Consider the following 17,327-nt stretch of genomic DNA (forward strand, 5'->3'; position numbering starts at 1 on the left):
AATAGATAATAATTAAATACATGAAATGAATATGATCATTTAATATTTTTGTATTTCACACAATTAGATCTTAAAATAGCATTTAATGCATAATTTAAAATAAATCTCAATTAATGAACAAAGACAGAATTCACAAATAGCGAAATACAAACATATTCCAATTACCTTGTTCGTCTGCTAGCAAATTGTTTCCTGCTACTTAGCTGTGGTAATATTCCCAACACCATTGGATGCTTTTCAATGACTCAATTGAGAGTCGGCACAAGGTCCTTGGGAAATTCAGTTATTTAAGACCTTCCCCCTCTTGTGTTTTACTCTAATGAAATACATACAGTGAAATTTAAAAAAAAACTGCTTTAGGGAATTTTTAAAAATCTTGATTGGAATGAAAAGTCTAGCAGTGTTCAAAATTTACCAAATAAACTTATTGGGGGTAATTCTGTTAACTATAATTAGGATAAATACCAAGTACCTCTAATAAAGAAAATAACACGCGGGAAAGGAAAATATTAAAGTTGTAAGTATTTTACCTAGAAATTATAAAGTTTTATTCTGAATTCTAAAAAATTGAAAATTTATTATGATTAAAACTTGTAAACATTCAAATAAAAACAAAACTTTCCTTCCTAACAAGGATGACAACATTCACAAAAGCAAAGCCCAACCAATAAAAAACGAGAAAACTTTATTAGCCTTTGTGAATCTAAGAAAAAGTAGCCATTTTTTTACTTATATGTGAAAATGAATTGTCATTACAGACTTACCAACAGACACGATAATTTATTGAGCAGCATTGCTACTAAAAATTCTTTCTAATTTCGTATTTCTTTTAAAAAGAATAAATACTTTGTCTTAAGAATTTTTAAAAGCATAACCTTTCTTCGTCTAGGGTTGGAAAGTCTGTCCTTTATTTTATGCGTATATTAGGTAAATTGATTCTTTCAGCTTTTTAAAAAATAAACTTTTCTAAAATTAGGGTCCAACTGTAACGGTTATCTCTTTTCGTTAATTTAGACATGTTAGAATGGTCCTATCAATTTCAAACTTTGCATGGTGATTTCTATAACAGTTAGGTACGACTTAGAAAGCGTAGATCTGTATAATCCTTACAAGAAAGTCTCTATAATTAAGTCTTAAAAATGTAAGTATGTAACCAGTATTCTGTAGAAGTTTTGTAAACAAAATTTTCTTACAATTTTGTCGGGTAAAATTTAACAACTCTTTGATTACGAAAGTATGTTCTTTAAAAAAAATACATAATATTCTGTTACCTTTATAATAAAATCACTGTCACTCCATTATGTAGAAGTTCGTTTGTCTTCGCTTTTATAAATGTTGTTATCCATGTTTTGTCATGTAAGATACAGGTCATTCTTTCCCACGGTAGAGTTACATAAAGTTTTAAATGAATTATCATTGCCATTCTTTCATTATGTAATTTTAAGTTTTAGCGATATTTACATGAAAACTGGGTTTTCAATGTATTACATAAAAATCTTCAAACAAAGAAGATTTTTTTTCTCAACATGGCTGAGAACCAATAAAAACATCCAGTAATGTTAAAGCCAATCTTCCTAGTGCTTCGTGTAAAAATGTTATTTTCCTATATACTTCTACTAGCGGCTTCGCCCCAAGAGGTATTTAAAAAAAATTGAAAGTAAAAAAAATTAAGTACTACTGGTGCTGCTGCCAGTAGTTTACTGTGAACTAACTTCCCCATTAACAAAAAAATTGATACCTAGGATTGGGGGTGTCCCACCCCCAAGAAAATAGCCTAAAACCACCACAGGACCAGTAGGTATATTCCCTGAAGAGTAGAATCCGATCGGTTCAGTGGTTACCGAGGTCTTAAGGGACGGACAGACAACATTCTACTTTGTATTATAGATAATGGGCAGGATAGTGGACAATCACCAGAGCTGGATCTTTAAATCATTTTAGTGGTAAGCCAGATCGGGGTGAGCCGAATTTCAGCCAATCACAGCGCGGCATTTCATTAAATGCTGTGCTCTCATTGGTGGAAAGTTGGCTCACTCCGATCTGGCTGACCACTAAATGATTTAAAGATCCAGCTCAGTTCTGGGAAAGAAATTTGTTGGTAAAACTTGAACACAGAAGGTTTGTACAAACCAATCAAGAAGGACCCAAAGTTTTAGAGCTAAAGAATGAACGATCGTGTTTATAAAACTTTGGGGAATTAGTTTTCACTTCTGCTCTTGAGATAGATTTATTTTAAATTATCAACATATTATGCTTTATGTATGTAGCCTTGATTCTCTGAAGTTAGGATTCAGATGCACAAGGAGATGTTACATTACAAGCTGACCCGCAATTCTCGTGGAAGCTACTTAATTATTACATCACCCTGGCCTAGAGTTTTGGCAGGTGTTCCATATTAAGCCACCCTAATTAATGGCACTCTCATATGGATGAGGAGCATGGACGAGGGAAAGCATGATTACAGTTGCTTGATAGGTAGGATCCTAACTTCCTACAAATCTCCCTCCTTACAACCTAAGGGCATCTCAAGGAAGGTTGCGTGATTATATTCTGACAAATTACAACAGAATTTGTCATCCAAGTGCAATATCTATGAGGGGACTTGAACTCGGATTTCCCAACCATAGCGTAGTGCGCTAACCACTACTCTATGGGACACCCATGCTTTATTAAATGTTGGTTCGTTAGTCTAATTTGTTGGATTTTCTGGATGTCATCCTTGTTTTTATACGTATATAATAAGGAAAGTTGAATATTCCCAAAACTACATTTGCAAGTGACATTTTTTCTCATCAAAAGTAATCATATTTCTTTGGTTTCTCTATTTTTTCTACTTTAGTAGATTATTTTATCATAAATATGATTTTAATGTCTTATTTAAAACTAGCGGCTTCGCCCCTAGCCTCTAGGGGCTGTGCCCCAAGAGGTTTGATCAACCTAATTTTTCGTATTTTAGATTTAAAAAGAAAAAGTAAAAAAATATTTTTTTTTTTTTGGGGGGGTATTTTTCATTTTTTGGGGGGGTTGGGGGTGTCCCACCCCCCAAGAAAATAGCTTAAAACCATCACAGGACCAGTAGGTATATTCCCTGAAGAGTAGAGCCCAATCGGTTTAGTAGTTACTGAGATCTTAAGCTTCAGACGGACAGACAGACGGACAGACAGACAGACAGACAGACAGACAGACAGACAGACATCGTTCTACTTTGTATTATAGATATGACGAAAATATTATGACGAAGATGACAAATTCTATAATAAGTAGCGAAACAAAGCTATAATCACACATATATCTCTTGTAGCCGTTAGGTAAATAGGATCTTCCCAGTTAGGGGGGGGGGGGGATCATTAGACTCCAAAATATCTTCCTACACAATGATAAGCTTAGATGTGTTTCGTCAAGTTTAAAGTCACAACCCCTTTAAATCTAAAGAGTATAAAACAATGCGCACTTCACTGCAAAGACAGAATGGCATACTTAATATAGAGAAGCTTCATCATTACAAAAAAACAAGAACATTTTCATTCAAAGTTTATTTACATATATTTTAAGTAATTCTATAAAAAAAATAATACAGCATGACCCTCGAAAAAGTATTTTTAAGCATCTGCAGCCTGTATTTCTCAATAAAATATTAAAAGATTCACATGTACTTGTTCTCTATAATTTTCTACATCAAAGGATATCAAAACATTTTTTTTACATCAATTAACAGCCGAGATTTTTAAAGCCAAAGTTTGGAAAAAGTGATTGAGAAACTGGATATTGCTAAATGTTTCTTAGTTTTTTATTAGTATATTACTTTTTATCAACCAGTTAAAAAACAAATAAGAAAGAAGAGCAAGTTTACAATTGATACATTTTTATTGCATTAAAAAACGTTACTTTTACATATAAAAAAATACTTTTCAAATTTTACTGAATACATTTTTCTTATAACCATTTTCCCTCAAATCTTATAATATCTCCCACTTATTAATATGACCTTAAATAAACCCCTCCCCAATTTATGCTCATTACCGAAAGGATTAGCGCAACCTTTACCAATAAATTCACGCCCACTCATCAAATTAATCTAAGACACATAAAAATCATTTAAATTGTTAAATGTTTAATAAAAGTTTGTAGCTGTAACTTTTTGGTTTTTTAACTTATTTTGATAAAATAAAAAGTGTTTGATTTCTGTTTATGTAAACTTTCAATTTGCTACTATTTTTTATAGGATTTCTTTCTGTAAGGGTGTTTTTGCAATTTACACTAATCTAAAAATGCCTTTTAGAGCAAGTGAAAAAAGTGCTTTCAGCATGAAATAAATTTCTTGGAAACATCTTTATATAAGTTTTATAAAAAGTATTGAAATTATGAGGAAAACACTTCATTTCACTTTAAAAAAACATTTTTCTTGAAAAGTTACTTTTTCCTCAGCCACTTTTTCAAAACTTTGGCTCTAAAAATCTCAGCTGTTAATTGATGTAAAAAAAATATTTTTATATCTACTTATGTGGAAATCTACAGAGAACAAGGACATATACATTTTTTGATAATTCATTGAGAAATATGGGCTGCAGATGCTTAAAAATACTTTTTCGAGGGTCATGCTGTACAGTATAAATCTTTTGTAAAGGTCATAAACATGAAACAAAAAATATATATAATCATATAAAACTAAGCGTATTAATTGGCAGTAAAACTGAGATGGATCTTTAAATCTTTCCACCAATGAGAAAACAGCATTTTACGAAATGCCGCGCTTTGATTGGCTGAAATTCGGCGCACCCCGATTTGGCGCACCATTGAAATGATTTAAAGATCCAGCTCTGTTGTTCAAAAAGGACAGAATTTACCAGCATTGTTCATCAGTTCACAAGTTTAGTAGGAAGAAAATTGTTTCTCAAAATCAGATATCCTAAGGGATAAGACAATAGACAATAAATTTTAGAACATCCCCAAAGATTGTAAACAAAACTACCCCTATTGTAGGATAAAATCATTGGTTGAAAAGTTTGCGATACTGTTTGTTTGAACCAAGATTTATAAAGGAACCATAAAAAAATAAAGCTTACGAATGAGAAAACTTAGGTACCATTATAATTTACAGTTCATTAAGAAATAAGTGAATAACCAGGGAGGTAATGGACATTGGGCTGTTGAAGTATCCAGTCCCCATAGTTTTATAATGACGTTTTCATATTCGCTGGCCCAACAACTTTTCTTGAATTTTGATTGTTTTTTCTTTAATGAGTTCAGTGTCTAAACGTTTCAATCACTATTCACTAGTTGTAATCTACTGAAGGTGTAATTTTGTGCATCATAATTAGGGATGTAGATCAATTTATGAGCCATTGTCTTATCCGTTTAGATCCTTGCAATAACATGGAGGGGCAGGGGTATTTAGTGTAGAGTCCACTAACAAATAAGTGGATCTAACCTTCATTTTAAATTGATAATCTTTTTTTAGAGTATGTCTTCGAAACCGATTAATATCCGCTGGATTTAAAACGGTTCTCAGTAATACTGAAAAATAATGTATAGCATCGTATTACAGACAACCGATGGGCTAACAAAACTAGTTTTAATCAAATAATTTTCATTTTAATATCCGCGGAAAGCTGTCTATAAAACGATGCGATAAATAACTAATAATATCAATTTATACAAATCACGAAATGTTGAAATTCTACAGTAGTACAAAAAATACATGTAGAGAAAAGTAATTTAGGAGTATTTTGTTTTCAATGACTTCGAAACCGAATACAATCCGCTTGATTAGAACCGGTTCTGAGCCATACTGAAATATCATGTATCCTATTGAATTACAGACAATTTTCAACAAAAAATAAAATAAATAAAAGACTAGTTTACAAAAATAACTGATGCCTTTTTTAAATTAAAAATTAATACTTTCCTTTCGTGAAAATAACTATAACTGTTTGTTTCATTTGATGGATTTTGTAGTCTAATTAATATGATTCATGCGTATAAATGTACGACAAATTAAAATTTAAACTAATTTCGTTGGTTTTCAAAATTGGTGCTAACGGAACTCAGTCTTTACGCCTATATATTTTTGAGCATTTCAAAACAAAACTTTTCTACAATTCTTACTACCGCATCTACACTCAGTCTGAAATCCGCTTTTGTCCTCAGGTTCTTCTGCCGCAGCTTTCGGGCTGCGGGCGGCTGATGGACTTGCAGCTAAGCCGCCAAGTTTTGATCTCGACTGTGGGGATTTCATTGGACTGCCACCGGTTGGGTTGTCTGTCTCTAAAACAGAAAATAAATAAAATAAGATTTTGCCGATATTTTCCGAATTATCAATTCTTAAATGGGGTGTAATTGTTTTTCTTCACAAGAGACATTCCATGTCCCTGGATAAAACACCTAAAGGACAATCAATATTATAAGTTATGCGTCTATTATTTCAAAAATCTTAATAATTCCATGAAAAGTGAACTTGGGTAATTTTTAAAAAATAAATATTTGTATTTATATAACTCATCCTAAAACTAGTACGTTTAAAACCAGTACTTTTAGAGACTGAATATACAATCAAAATTATAAAAAAATCCTTTAAAACTTTTTATCTTTTGTTTCTTTTTTCAATAGATCTTTTGTAGTTCTAAAACTTTAATTGTTTTAAAAATTCTATTGTTTGTAAAAGTTTTTTAATCATTCTTTTATCAACGTCAAAAAAAAGGAATTTGTTTAAAAATTATTCAGACTTTATTTATTTATGTATTTAATCATTCTTTTATAAGAAATTACGACTATATCAAATGATACAATTTTGAAATTACTTAAATCTAAACTATTAAAAGCCTGATTAAAAATTCTAAAATTAAAATAAACGGGTCATGGAAAGAAAACGAAGGGGTGGGTTTCGTCGCATTTTCAAAGTAGCTTTTGAAAGATTATTTCAGGTTAGGTAAGTGTTAATGATTGCCCCACAGGGTTAGAGCCCCCCGCAGGGGCAAGCTACTGTGAAAATATGACGAAACCCGAAGCTTCGTTTTCTTTATTTTATCCAAATAAACTTTAAAAGGGGTAGATATTAACTTTATTATTTAGTAAGATATAATATACAGTTTTGTAATAGTTTGTATCTACATGGAAAAAAAATCAAGAAAAATACATGTATTTTGGATATAAACAAAGCGTTTGATACAATCCGAAATAGGGAATGTACCAATATTTATGATTTACTCTCCAGTCATACCAGACTAATTTAGTTCATATAATTAACAAAAAAATGTTATTTGATGTTTTTTGGAAATAAACAAAGCATTTAATGCAATAACTCTTACTTTATTTTATACCTATTAATATTTTAATCATTTTAAACTCTTTTTTTGAAATTGCTAAAAAGGAAATGATGGCTAGTATGCTCTTATGAAGTTCTGTTTGTAAAGTACAAAATCAGATACATTGGGTTCATATGATTAAACAAGAAATATCACATAGTGTATCTTAGATACAAACAAAGCAATTGATTCAGTGTGAACACCATCCCTAAAATTAAAATTTTGAAGGCCTGCCTAGTTTCACGATACCCTTATTATTCGCTGTGTATTCTACTGATTTAAATGGGTTTCTTATTTACTCACCATTCCTGAGATAATTAACGTTTTGGTTTAAACGCTACCGATAAAACACAAAATACATGCATACAGACTAACACAATAACCTGCAGCGCAGCTTTGCTACTAAATATTTTGTCTGTACTGTATGCCACATGATAAAGTTGTATGGTAAGATTATGTTAATAGTTTGCCTGATTACAACTACACTCTCTTAACAACTTTACCTCATGAGGCGTTTACACATTTAAAAAAATCGAAAGGTATTTGTGTTTGTCCGTTAAGAACTCGCTGACGACTGAATTTAGTTCTCCATATACATATACATATTCCGGGATGGTTTTAGGCTATTATATTTTTCCACCCTTCAAGTTCACTAACTCTAGATGGTAGGGATCTAGCCATGCTAGTGAATCAATAACAAGCTATTACATGTTTTCAGAATACAACAGTAAAGCAACTTTTAGGAGGTATTTACTGAATAAAGCATTTTTGTAACACCTACCATCAGGGTGTCGGAGCCGTATAATTTTTATGCGGCTCCGGCTCCAGCTCCGGCTCCGGCCTTAAAATCAATATATCAATTTTTTTCATTATTGAATTTGATAAAATAAAATAAATAATATAAAATATTTTGCTTTTATTTGATTAAAGCTATATAAAAGTAGAAGGATGTGTGTCTATTTGTTAAGTAACAATAGTTTTTCAGTTTATTATATGGAAATAGACCGTTGCCAAATTATAATATTACTTTAAAAAATCATTTTTAGCTAATCCGGAGCCGGAGCCGTTTTTAACGAAAAATACGGCTCCGGATCCGGCTCCACCAAAAATGTTGCTGCTCCCGGCTCCGGCTCCGGAACACTGCCTACCATAATTAGTCAAAGGATTGATGATAATGATTCAGAATGTGGGTATAACACCTGATTTTTAATTATCTGACTTATTTAAGACATGGAGCAACACTAAATGTTATTCTGGCAATAAACAGATATGTACAAACACCAATTAAACTTTTGTACACAAGAGTGTAGCAGCTTCAAGAGAGGTTTTCTACGTCATAAAATATTGGTTTAGTATACATAAGTACATTGATAATAGATATAATAGATAACTATATTATCTATAGATAAATAAACTAGAAATGTAGCTAATTAACAATAAAGTAGCTTTAATAGAGGCTTTAAGGAGCACTTGAGTGAGGGGGGCAAGTCGATCCTTCATTTTTAATTATGTTCCAAAAGAAAAAAATGGATGACATTTAACAAAAGAAACAGAAAACCAGCCTTAAAGTAATATCATCTATAAGTAAAGTTCTTTTAAAAACAATCATAAATTATTTTCTAAGCTTTTTAGAAGATCTTAAATTCATTGTTTATAGAGTAGATTCGCATGCATGAAGACGTGATTTTGTTTACTTTTTACAAGCTATGAAAATTCCTAGTTAAATCCTTTCTTGATCCTATTATCTTTTAAACTTTAAACATAACATAGAAACATGGTTTAAAGATAAATAGATACACAAAAATATAAAATATGTTTTGACAAACAGAATCACCATAAAGATTAAGTTTCATAAGAGACTAACATATTGATATGGCCAGCAAATCAAAATTAGATAGCTTATAAGTTACCAAGTTATCAAGTTATGTATACTTTTTAAAAATTTTCAGATAGAAGGAACATCATAAACTTTGAGATAGACAGATGGATAGATAGCAAACCAATACAAGATTAGATGGATAGCCAGATAGCTAGTAATCCTTTGTTTATCCTATTATGTATAAAAGTTTTAGACAGGATTTACTTCAGAACTTTATAATCTGTGAAAATGCAAATATTCAAAAATTTTGTTTTAACATGACACCTACTAATAATTAAGAATTCAGTGTTTTTGTTTAAATCTTAAAGCGGACTTTTCTCGGTTTTCGACGTTTGTTTTGTAAAAAATTTATATACCTACATAACAACTATCTAGCCTAAATGCAAAATTATTAGTTTTTATCTCAATTTTAAGTCCCATTTAGTCAAGCCGTCAATTTCAATACAGATTCTAAAATTTTCAGTATATTATCTAAATGAAACTAGTACCTTTCTTTCTCAATTTGTATTATTTCAAAATAATTTTATCCCTTGTTACTTTTGCCATTGGCCTGTTTCCCAGCCTTTTTATACTTTAATGTTTGCTTGATTTAAACAAAGCATTTGATGATGGGCAATTTTAAATCTCTTGTAAAAACTGTAGAATTGAAAGCATAGCCTTATCAACCTTCAGAGTCTGTTCGTCCGTACGTTTGTAGCGGAGAGCTCTTCTAGTTAACTGAAGCATGCTAGAATCGTCCTTTTTATTTCAAACATTGCAAGACGATTTATAGAAATCGTAGTACTCCAATGATCACCGTCTTGCCTCTTAATACAGGATCTAAGAGAATAAGACAATAGCCGATAAATTGATGTACAGGGTGGGGCAAATAAGACCGGACAAACTTTAAACGGCTATAGCGCCAAAACTACTTGACCAATCAGGACGTTTGACCACACTATAAAAAGCTTAGGTAATGACCTTTTAGCACAAAAAAATCTTTGGACGAAGATGGACGTGTACAACGAGCTAGCCGCGCATATGTTCAACAAGGCAGATTCCAAATGCGCCGGTGGTTTAATCTTGATTCTCGACTAGGGCCCACTAAATCTGACCTCAGCCCATCTGTAGGTGAGGTAGAGTTATGCAACTTGCTGGGGATACTTTTAGATACATAAGTAAGACACTAGAAAAGACTAGAGCTCTCTATCTGAAATGGCTTGGCCGTAGTACTCCAGCAAAGTGGAACGGGGCAGATTTTGAGATGTAAAAAACGTCAAAAACTATGAAAATGCGTGAAAATTTCTTGGTTCTTGACTTCAGGGACCCATATTGAACTTTAAAATTAATTTTAGACTATGGGTTGCGCTGATAACCCTAGCTAAAACTTCATGCCAATTCCAAAAAGGTAAAGAACGTCGTTCTAGCTCATCTGTGGTCCAAATAAGAGCCTCCGTGTATAAGGATAGCTTGAAAGTAGGGCGAATTTGGATCCTGCAGTTACTCACGTTCCTAAGGAAATGTGGCCTCCCAGCAGTCCGATCTTAATTCAATGGAATTTTGGGCCTGGGGCTACTTTGATGCATGCACCAATAGACGTGCCCATACCAAAAAGACCTCCCTCATTGCCACTATCAAGGAGAACTACGCCAGCCTGGACAGGTACATTTTGACCTGGACCTGCCGGCGGTTGAGGAGGCGGGTAGAGGCGGTGATTTAGGCTGGTGGCGATTTTATTGAATAATCTAATAGTCCTATACCTAATTTGCTTGCCAGTTTTTAAAATTCAATAAAATCTTTAAAATTGACGATTTTATGTTCATTTGCTTAGAAGTTAGAATTTGTCCGGTCTTATTTGCCTCACCCTGTATATCCCCAATGATTCTACACAAAATTTCTTTATTGTAGATTACATTAGTGGTTAAAACGTGTGGATACTCAACTTACTGAAACTACTTCAATTAAGTCCCCACAGCTGTTATTATAGAAACGCTATTATAAAACTTTGGGAACTTATGTAATAAAGCGCCCACTGTCCCATCCCTCCTTGCTCTTAATATAAGTTTATTTTGCAGGAAAGTTACAGAAAAATGCCAAGAATGAATAAGAAAATCTCACCTAAACTTCCTGTGTTTTGACAGTAATCAAACGTCAACTCCTCACCCTTCTCAATATCTCTGAAAGAATAATATAATTTAGATAATCTTGTGTAACACGGACGGTATCGTCCAATAGACGTAAAGCTTTATACAGCATGACCCTCAAAAAAGTATTTTTAAGCATCTGCAGCCCTTATTTCTCAATGAATTATTAAAAAATGCATATGTCCTTGTTCTCCATAGTATTCCACGTAAGTAGATATAAAAATAATTTTTTTACCTCCATTAACACCGGAGATTTTTAGAGCTAAAGTTTTGAAAAAGTGACTGAGAAAAAGAATTTTTTTTGTTTCTCTTATTTTTTGGATGGTTATATTATGTTTTTCTGGCAATTGAATAATGAGACACAAAGAAAAACAAGTTAACTAAATATTTCTTTTTTATTCCACCAAAAAATATAAATTTTTAATGGCAAAAAATACTACTGAATGAATTGATTATTTGCAAATTTTAGGTTATGTATTAACCCTTATTTATAGAAAAGGATTAATTATGACAGTTGCTCCGCCTACTTTTCTGACACCTCAATTATTTAATAAGGGGTAAATTAAGCTTTTTAGACTAAAAAATCATTATGTTTTATTTTTATTTTCTTTATAACTTTTTTGTTATTAAAGTTAGGATTGTGAAACAAAAACAATTTTCCTGCTATATTCATAGAGATTTATTTGGTTTTTTAATCTTAAACAATTTTGCCTAATAAGTAAGTTTTTCAAAATATCATTAAACTAAAAAGACTCAAAAAATATGTGTAAAAAAATGCTTTTTACTCAAAAACTAAATTTTTTATTTCATTTTTGTATAAAGTTTCTGCTAGTAACAAAAATAAAAGGATTTCTAGCTTTATTTTGCTAAAAAAGTCGTATCATGTTAAAAGTTACTTTTTCCTCAGTCACTTTTTCAAAACTTTAGCACTAAAAATCTCCGGTGTTAATGGAGGTAAAAAAAACATTTTTATATCTACTTACGTGGAATACTATAGAGAACAAGGACATATGTATTTTTTAATAATTCATTGAGAAATAAGGGCTGCAAATGCTTAAAAATACTTTTTTGAGGGTCATGCTGTAGAAATATCCAATTCCACCATTACACCTAATCTAATTATCTAACTAAAATCCTTTTTAATAAGGTTTTGATAGAATCTTTTTTCACAATAAGAAAATATAAAAGATGAAAAACCATCTTTGTGATGTTATTAGGGAAAATCCTATAAACGGTTCTAAAAAACATACAAAATCTTCATATTCAAACTTTACTCAAATAAAAATTCATAATCGAAATATTTTAATAAAACCTTTTAATTGATTTTACAAGGAGAGTGTTTAGATAAACTGAAACAACATTTAATATTCGCAAAACTAATTTTATATAGAGCCTCTTACAAATATATTTATACTAGTACATTTTGATTAAACTCAGGGATCTAAAGGGACAAGACATACCCAATGATAGGACACAAAAGGGGGGGGGGGGAAATGTAGTGACTCGTGCCACGACATACCAGCAATTTTATTTTGGGTGCTACTCCCTTAGTTTTAGAGATAATTGGGTGAAATCTTTTGGGCTGGGTCACTAATTACCCCAAGTTTTGGTATCTTTCAAAAAAAACGGCGGCGGGTCCGCCGCTTCCGCCGTTCGCCGCCATTTTCCGCCGCCAAAAAAAAAAAAATTTTATTGCATTTCTCGCCGAATTAGGCAATTTGGAATCATTTGAGACCATGTTATTTTTTTCAAAATTTTTTCCCCTTATAACCAACCCTGCGGTGGGACTTAGTCATTTCTTTCAAATTCTTGTTTATCAAGGTATATCTTAAATTCAGTGCCTCTCCTAAGCTTTTAAAGATATTGAGACGAAACCTTTTGAGGTAGATCAGTAAAAAAATATTTGAATAAAAAATGGCGGCGGTACCGCCGCTCCCGCCGTCCAACGCCATTTTCCGCCGCCCCCCGCAGGGTTGGTTATAAGGGGAAAAATTTTAGAAAAAAATAACATGGTCTCAAATGATTCCAAATTGTCTAATTCGGCGAGAAATGCAATAAAAAAAATTTTGGTGGCGGCGGCGGAAAACGGCGGTGGAAGGCGGGAGCGGCGGTACCGCCGCCATTTTTTATTCAAATATTTTTTTATTGATCTACCTCAAAAGGTTTCGTCTCAATATCTTTAAAAGCTTAGGAGAGGCACTGAATTTAAGATATACCTTGATAAACGAGAATTTGAAAAAAATGAAAAAATAAGTCCCCCCGCAGGGTTGGTTATAAGGGGAAAAATTTTTGAAAAAAATAACATGGTCTCAAATGATTCCAAATTGCCTAATTAAGCGAGAAATGCAATAAAAAATTTTTTTTTTGGCGGCGGAAAATGGCGGCGAACGGCGGGAGCGGCGGACCCGCCGCCGTTTTTTTGAAAGATACCAAAACTTGGGGTAATTAGTGACCCAGCCCAAAAGATTTCACCCAATTATCTCTAAAACTAAGGGAGTAGCACCCAAAATAAAATTGCTGGTATGTCGTGGCACGAGTCACCACATTTCCCCCCCCCCTTTAATTACTTCTTCTGTGGATTAAAATTAGTGGTTGAAACTTTCGAACACTCAACTTAATTAACCAATCAATCAAAATCTCTAAAGTGCCCCAAGTTGTTTAGCCAACGAATAAGAAAACGCTATTTTAAAACTTTGGGGACTAGTGTAATAAACAACCCTATGTCCCCTCCCTCTCTGTGTACAAGTATACTAAGCTACAGAAATTAAAGTGTTAGAACAGAATTTGAATAGCATGAAAATCTACGGTTTTATATTGATACTATATTGTACAACCAGGATTAATGAAATCTATCAAGTTTATTGACAACTAATATCCAAAATTTTAATCTTTAGGTGAATAATCTTTTAATACAATATATAGATAAATATAATATATAAGATAAAGGTAAGGTATCTTAATTCCTAAATAATTTGTACAGGAAGACATCACAGTTAATCACAGTTTTTTCTCTTTTCTTTCCCTCGTGATTTTATTTTCTCGTATTATTGAAAAGGAAGACTCCAAATTAGATAGATCCCATATAAATATGTGTCTAACACCTTACAATATCAAACATATCTTTTTGCTGTTAACAGAATTATAAGAGAAGAAGTATAATGTGAACCCCTTTTTCGTAAATCTGACAAAGGAACTCCTCCAGCTGACAAAAAACCTTAAAATTTTTCGAGTATATAATTTCTAGAAAGCTAACTTTATATTAAGGAATTCAACAATTCATAGCTAACTTATTAAAGGATTTGTAATATGCTTTACACTATACTAGAAAATAAATTTTAACACGATATAATTTACGTGAGAAAAGCTTTATCTTCAGAAATGCGACTATTTACAGCTGACTCTTTATATGAACAAAATGAAAAAAATATGCCCTTTCCTCTTACCCATATGTGTACAGTGTATACACAGTACAACGCTAGGTCCTGTTGAAAACGTACCGAACGTACTGTTGTATTGCTATTTGTTGTTATTTTATTTATATATAATTTATTTTGAGGTAAACATGAAACAAACTATGAATTTATGTATTTAAATGTTTATAATAGATACAAATTACAAATTAAAGATTATAATTCATGTACATTTGAAGTCAAAGATATTATTTTTTTGTTTTAATAGAAACTCAAGAAAAAAATACGATTTTATTAATTTAAATCCATAAAGGGATTTTTATTATTTTACAACAATTGCAATAGATGAAGCATATTTATTATTAATGCACAGATAAAACATAGATGTGAAACAACAATATGAAGGCAGTACTTCATGTGATGGACTTGATTCGAGTAAAAGTTAAAAGAACAGCTCTAATTAACTCTAATGCTGAAAACTAGAAAACTTTAGTTTAATTCAACCAATGAGATTTAATGTATGCTCCGATGTGATTCTCCTATTGGCTCAATCAGACATTACCTCTCTTTCTTAGTACCTTTATTTTGCTGTTTATAGTCAAATTAGACAATAATATACTATTGCAGATAAGCATAGTTTTTTCTCAAAAAAGCCCTTAAAATTTCAATTTAGAGATATTTAGCAAAAAAAGATCAGCAGGAGATGGTTTTTGGTGGAATTGGCGGTTCCGCCATCCTTTCTTCACAGTTCCAAGTCTTATTTTAGCATACTATACCTACTATGAAGTTTCAAAACACATAACTTTACGGGATATTAGCATGTGGCCATTTTCCCTTTGCATAAACCTTTTAGCTAAAATTGTAATATTGAAAATGTTAGGACAAGAAAGGAATGAAGGACAGGTTGACTATTTTTATGCATTAAGGCCAAGTATTTAAATTACAGGGCACTCATTGGTATGAAAGTTTTATTCTTTTTTATATTCATAAATGTTTTGGCCTTTTGAGCCGTTAATATCAAAGGACGCCTGCAAGAAATAACACGCTTTAACTGCTGAAAGACTGCCACAAGAAGACCCAATACCCCAAATTATAAGCCTTCAACTTCAATAACAAAAAAGTTCTAGGCATTTCAAAATAGCATTTATGTACAATGGAATTTTTGAAAGATTTCCAATGCTCATAAAAGAAAAAACAATATTAAATTACGTTGCCTAGACATAAAATTATAACCTTATCTTTGTCAGAAACTTAGATTGCCTGTAACTGATTACATTTTTACAATAAAAACACCACATTTCATAGTCAAAATCTATGAAAAAAATTCGATTTAAATTGCATTTTTAAACGAAAATCATAGCGGAAACAAAGGGGTAAACTAATACAAGCTTAGCTGTGATTGGTTGTGAAGCTGATTCAGCCTTCTGATTGGCTGCAGTACATTCGGTACAACGCAAGTAAAACTTAATTTTTTTTAATGATTTTGACTATAAAAATGGGTATTTTTATTGTAAAAATATAATTAGTTACTGGAAACCTAAATTTATGACAAAAATAAGCTTATAATATTGTTTCTAGGCCACGTAGTTTAATTTTAAAGTTTTCAACATGAGCATTGCAATTCTTTCAAAATTTCCATTGTACATAAAATGTCATTTTAAAATGCCTAGAACTTTTTTGTTATAGAAGCTGAAGGCTTCAAATTTGGGGTATTTGGTCTACTTGTGGCAGTCTTTCAGCAGTTAAAGCGTGGTATTTCTTGCAGGCTTCCTTTAACTAAGAAATTGCCAAAAATCAAAATAAAAAATAATATAGGAATAAAACATGATATTGTATAATAACCATGCCAATTTATTCAATTTTCATTGTTTACTTCAGTAAAAAAAAAAATTGACACCCTGTACAATATACAATACAAAATACTGTACAAAATATATTCATTCAATTTCCATTTCTTTGCTTGAGTAAAAGGTAATATAAATCCTTCATTGTTGAGTCTAAGCTAAATATATTTTTGCTATTCGGTTGAATTTTTTTCCCCTTTGCAAATAATGATATTTATTCAATTCAACATATTTAATTATGTTTTGGGCATTTAGATAGGTAATTTTATGTATATGAGGGAAAATTTATGTTTGTTTAAAAACAGATCTATAGTATAGATGTATTTACATATAACTACATCCCTCCCTCTTTCGTCTCAAATTGTTCGGGTATAGTCCCTTTCGTAACATCGCACATTATGGGGCGATTCTTCGTATTTTTCACAGTAGCTTTTCTCCTATTTCTAGCCCCTGTGGGGGACTCTAACCCTGCGGGGCCAATTACCTAACCCAGTGGGGCAATCACCTAACCCACCTTATCTACAATATTTTGAGTACATCTTGTTGTTATCAAGACATATTTTAAATTCAACAAGTCCATTAAAAAATTCTCTTTCATTCTTAAATTTTCTGAACTTTGAGATACTTACTTTACTTTTGCTGTTTTATATATAAGACGAAGTGTATGAACTATAAGCTGGAGAGTGTGAAAGCAAAATGATGTTTATATAAATCAGAACTTTCAATAAATGTTGAGAGAAGCCAACATTCTTCACTTAGGTTCAGGAAGG

At 31.8% G+C, this 17,327-nt stretch overlaps 1 protein-coding gene across 1 annotated transcript in view; it reads right to left on the reverse strand.

Moving 5' to 3' along the window:
- Nucleotides 1-5,543: 5,543 nt before the first annotated feature.
- Nucleotides 5,544-17,327, reverse strand: part of Su(var)3-9 (Suppressor of variegation 3-9) — a 55,670-nt gene continuing 43,886 nt past the window's right edge. Inside the window, exons 18-19 of the mRNA XM_080154521.1 lie at nt 11,278-11,336; nt 5,544-6,264 (exon numbers count right to left, since the gene is read on the reverse strand). Of these exons, the coding sequence (XP_080010647.1) occupies nt 6,077-6,264; nt 11,278-11,336 (247 nt within the window). The 3' untranslated portion in view covers nt 5,544-6,076. The remainder of the gene's footprint in view (nt 6,265-11,277; nt 11,337-17,327) is intronic.

Source organism: Acartia tonsa, chromosome 3 (assembly GCF_053477335.1).
Source record: "Acartia tonsa isolate MP-2025a chromosome 3, ASM5347733v1, whole genome shotgun sequence".
NCBI classification, from domain to species: domain Eukaryota; kingdom Metazoa; phylum Arthropoda; class Copepoda; order Calanoida; family Acartiidae; genus Acartia; species Acartia tonsa.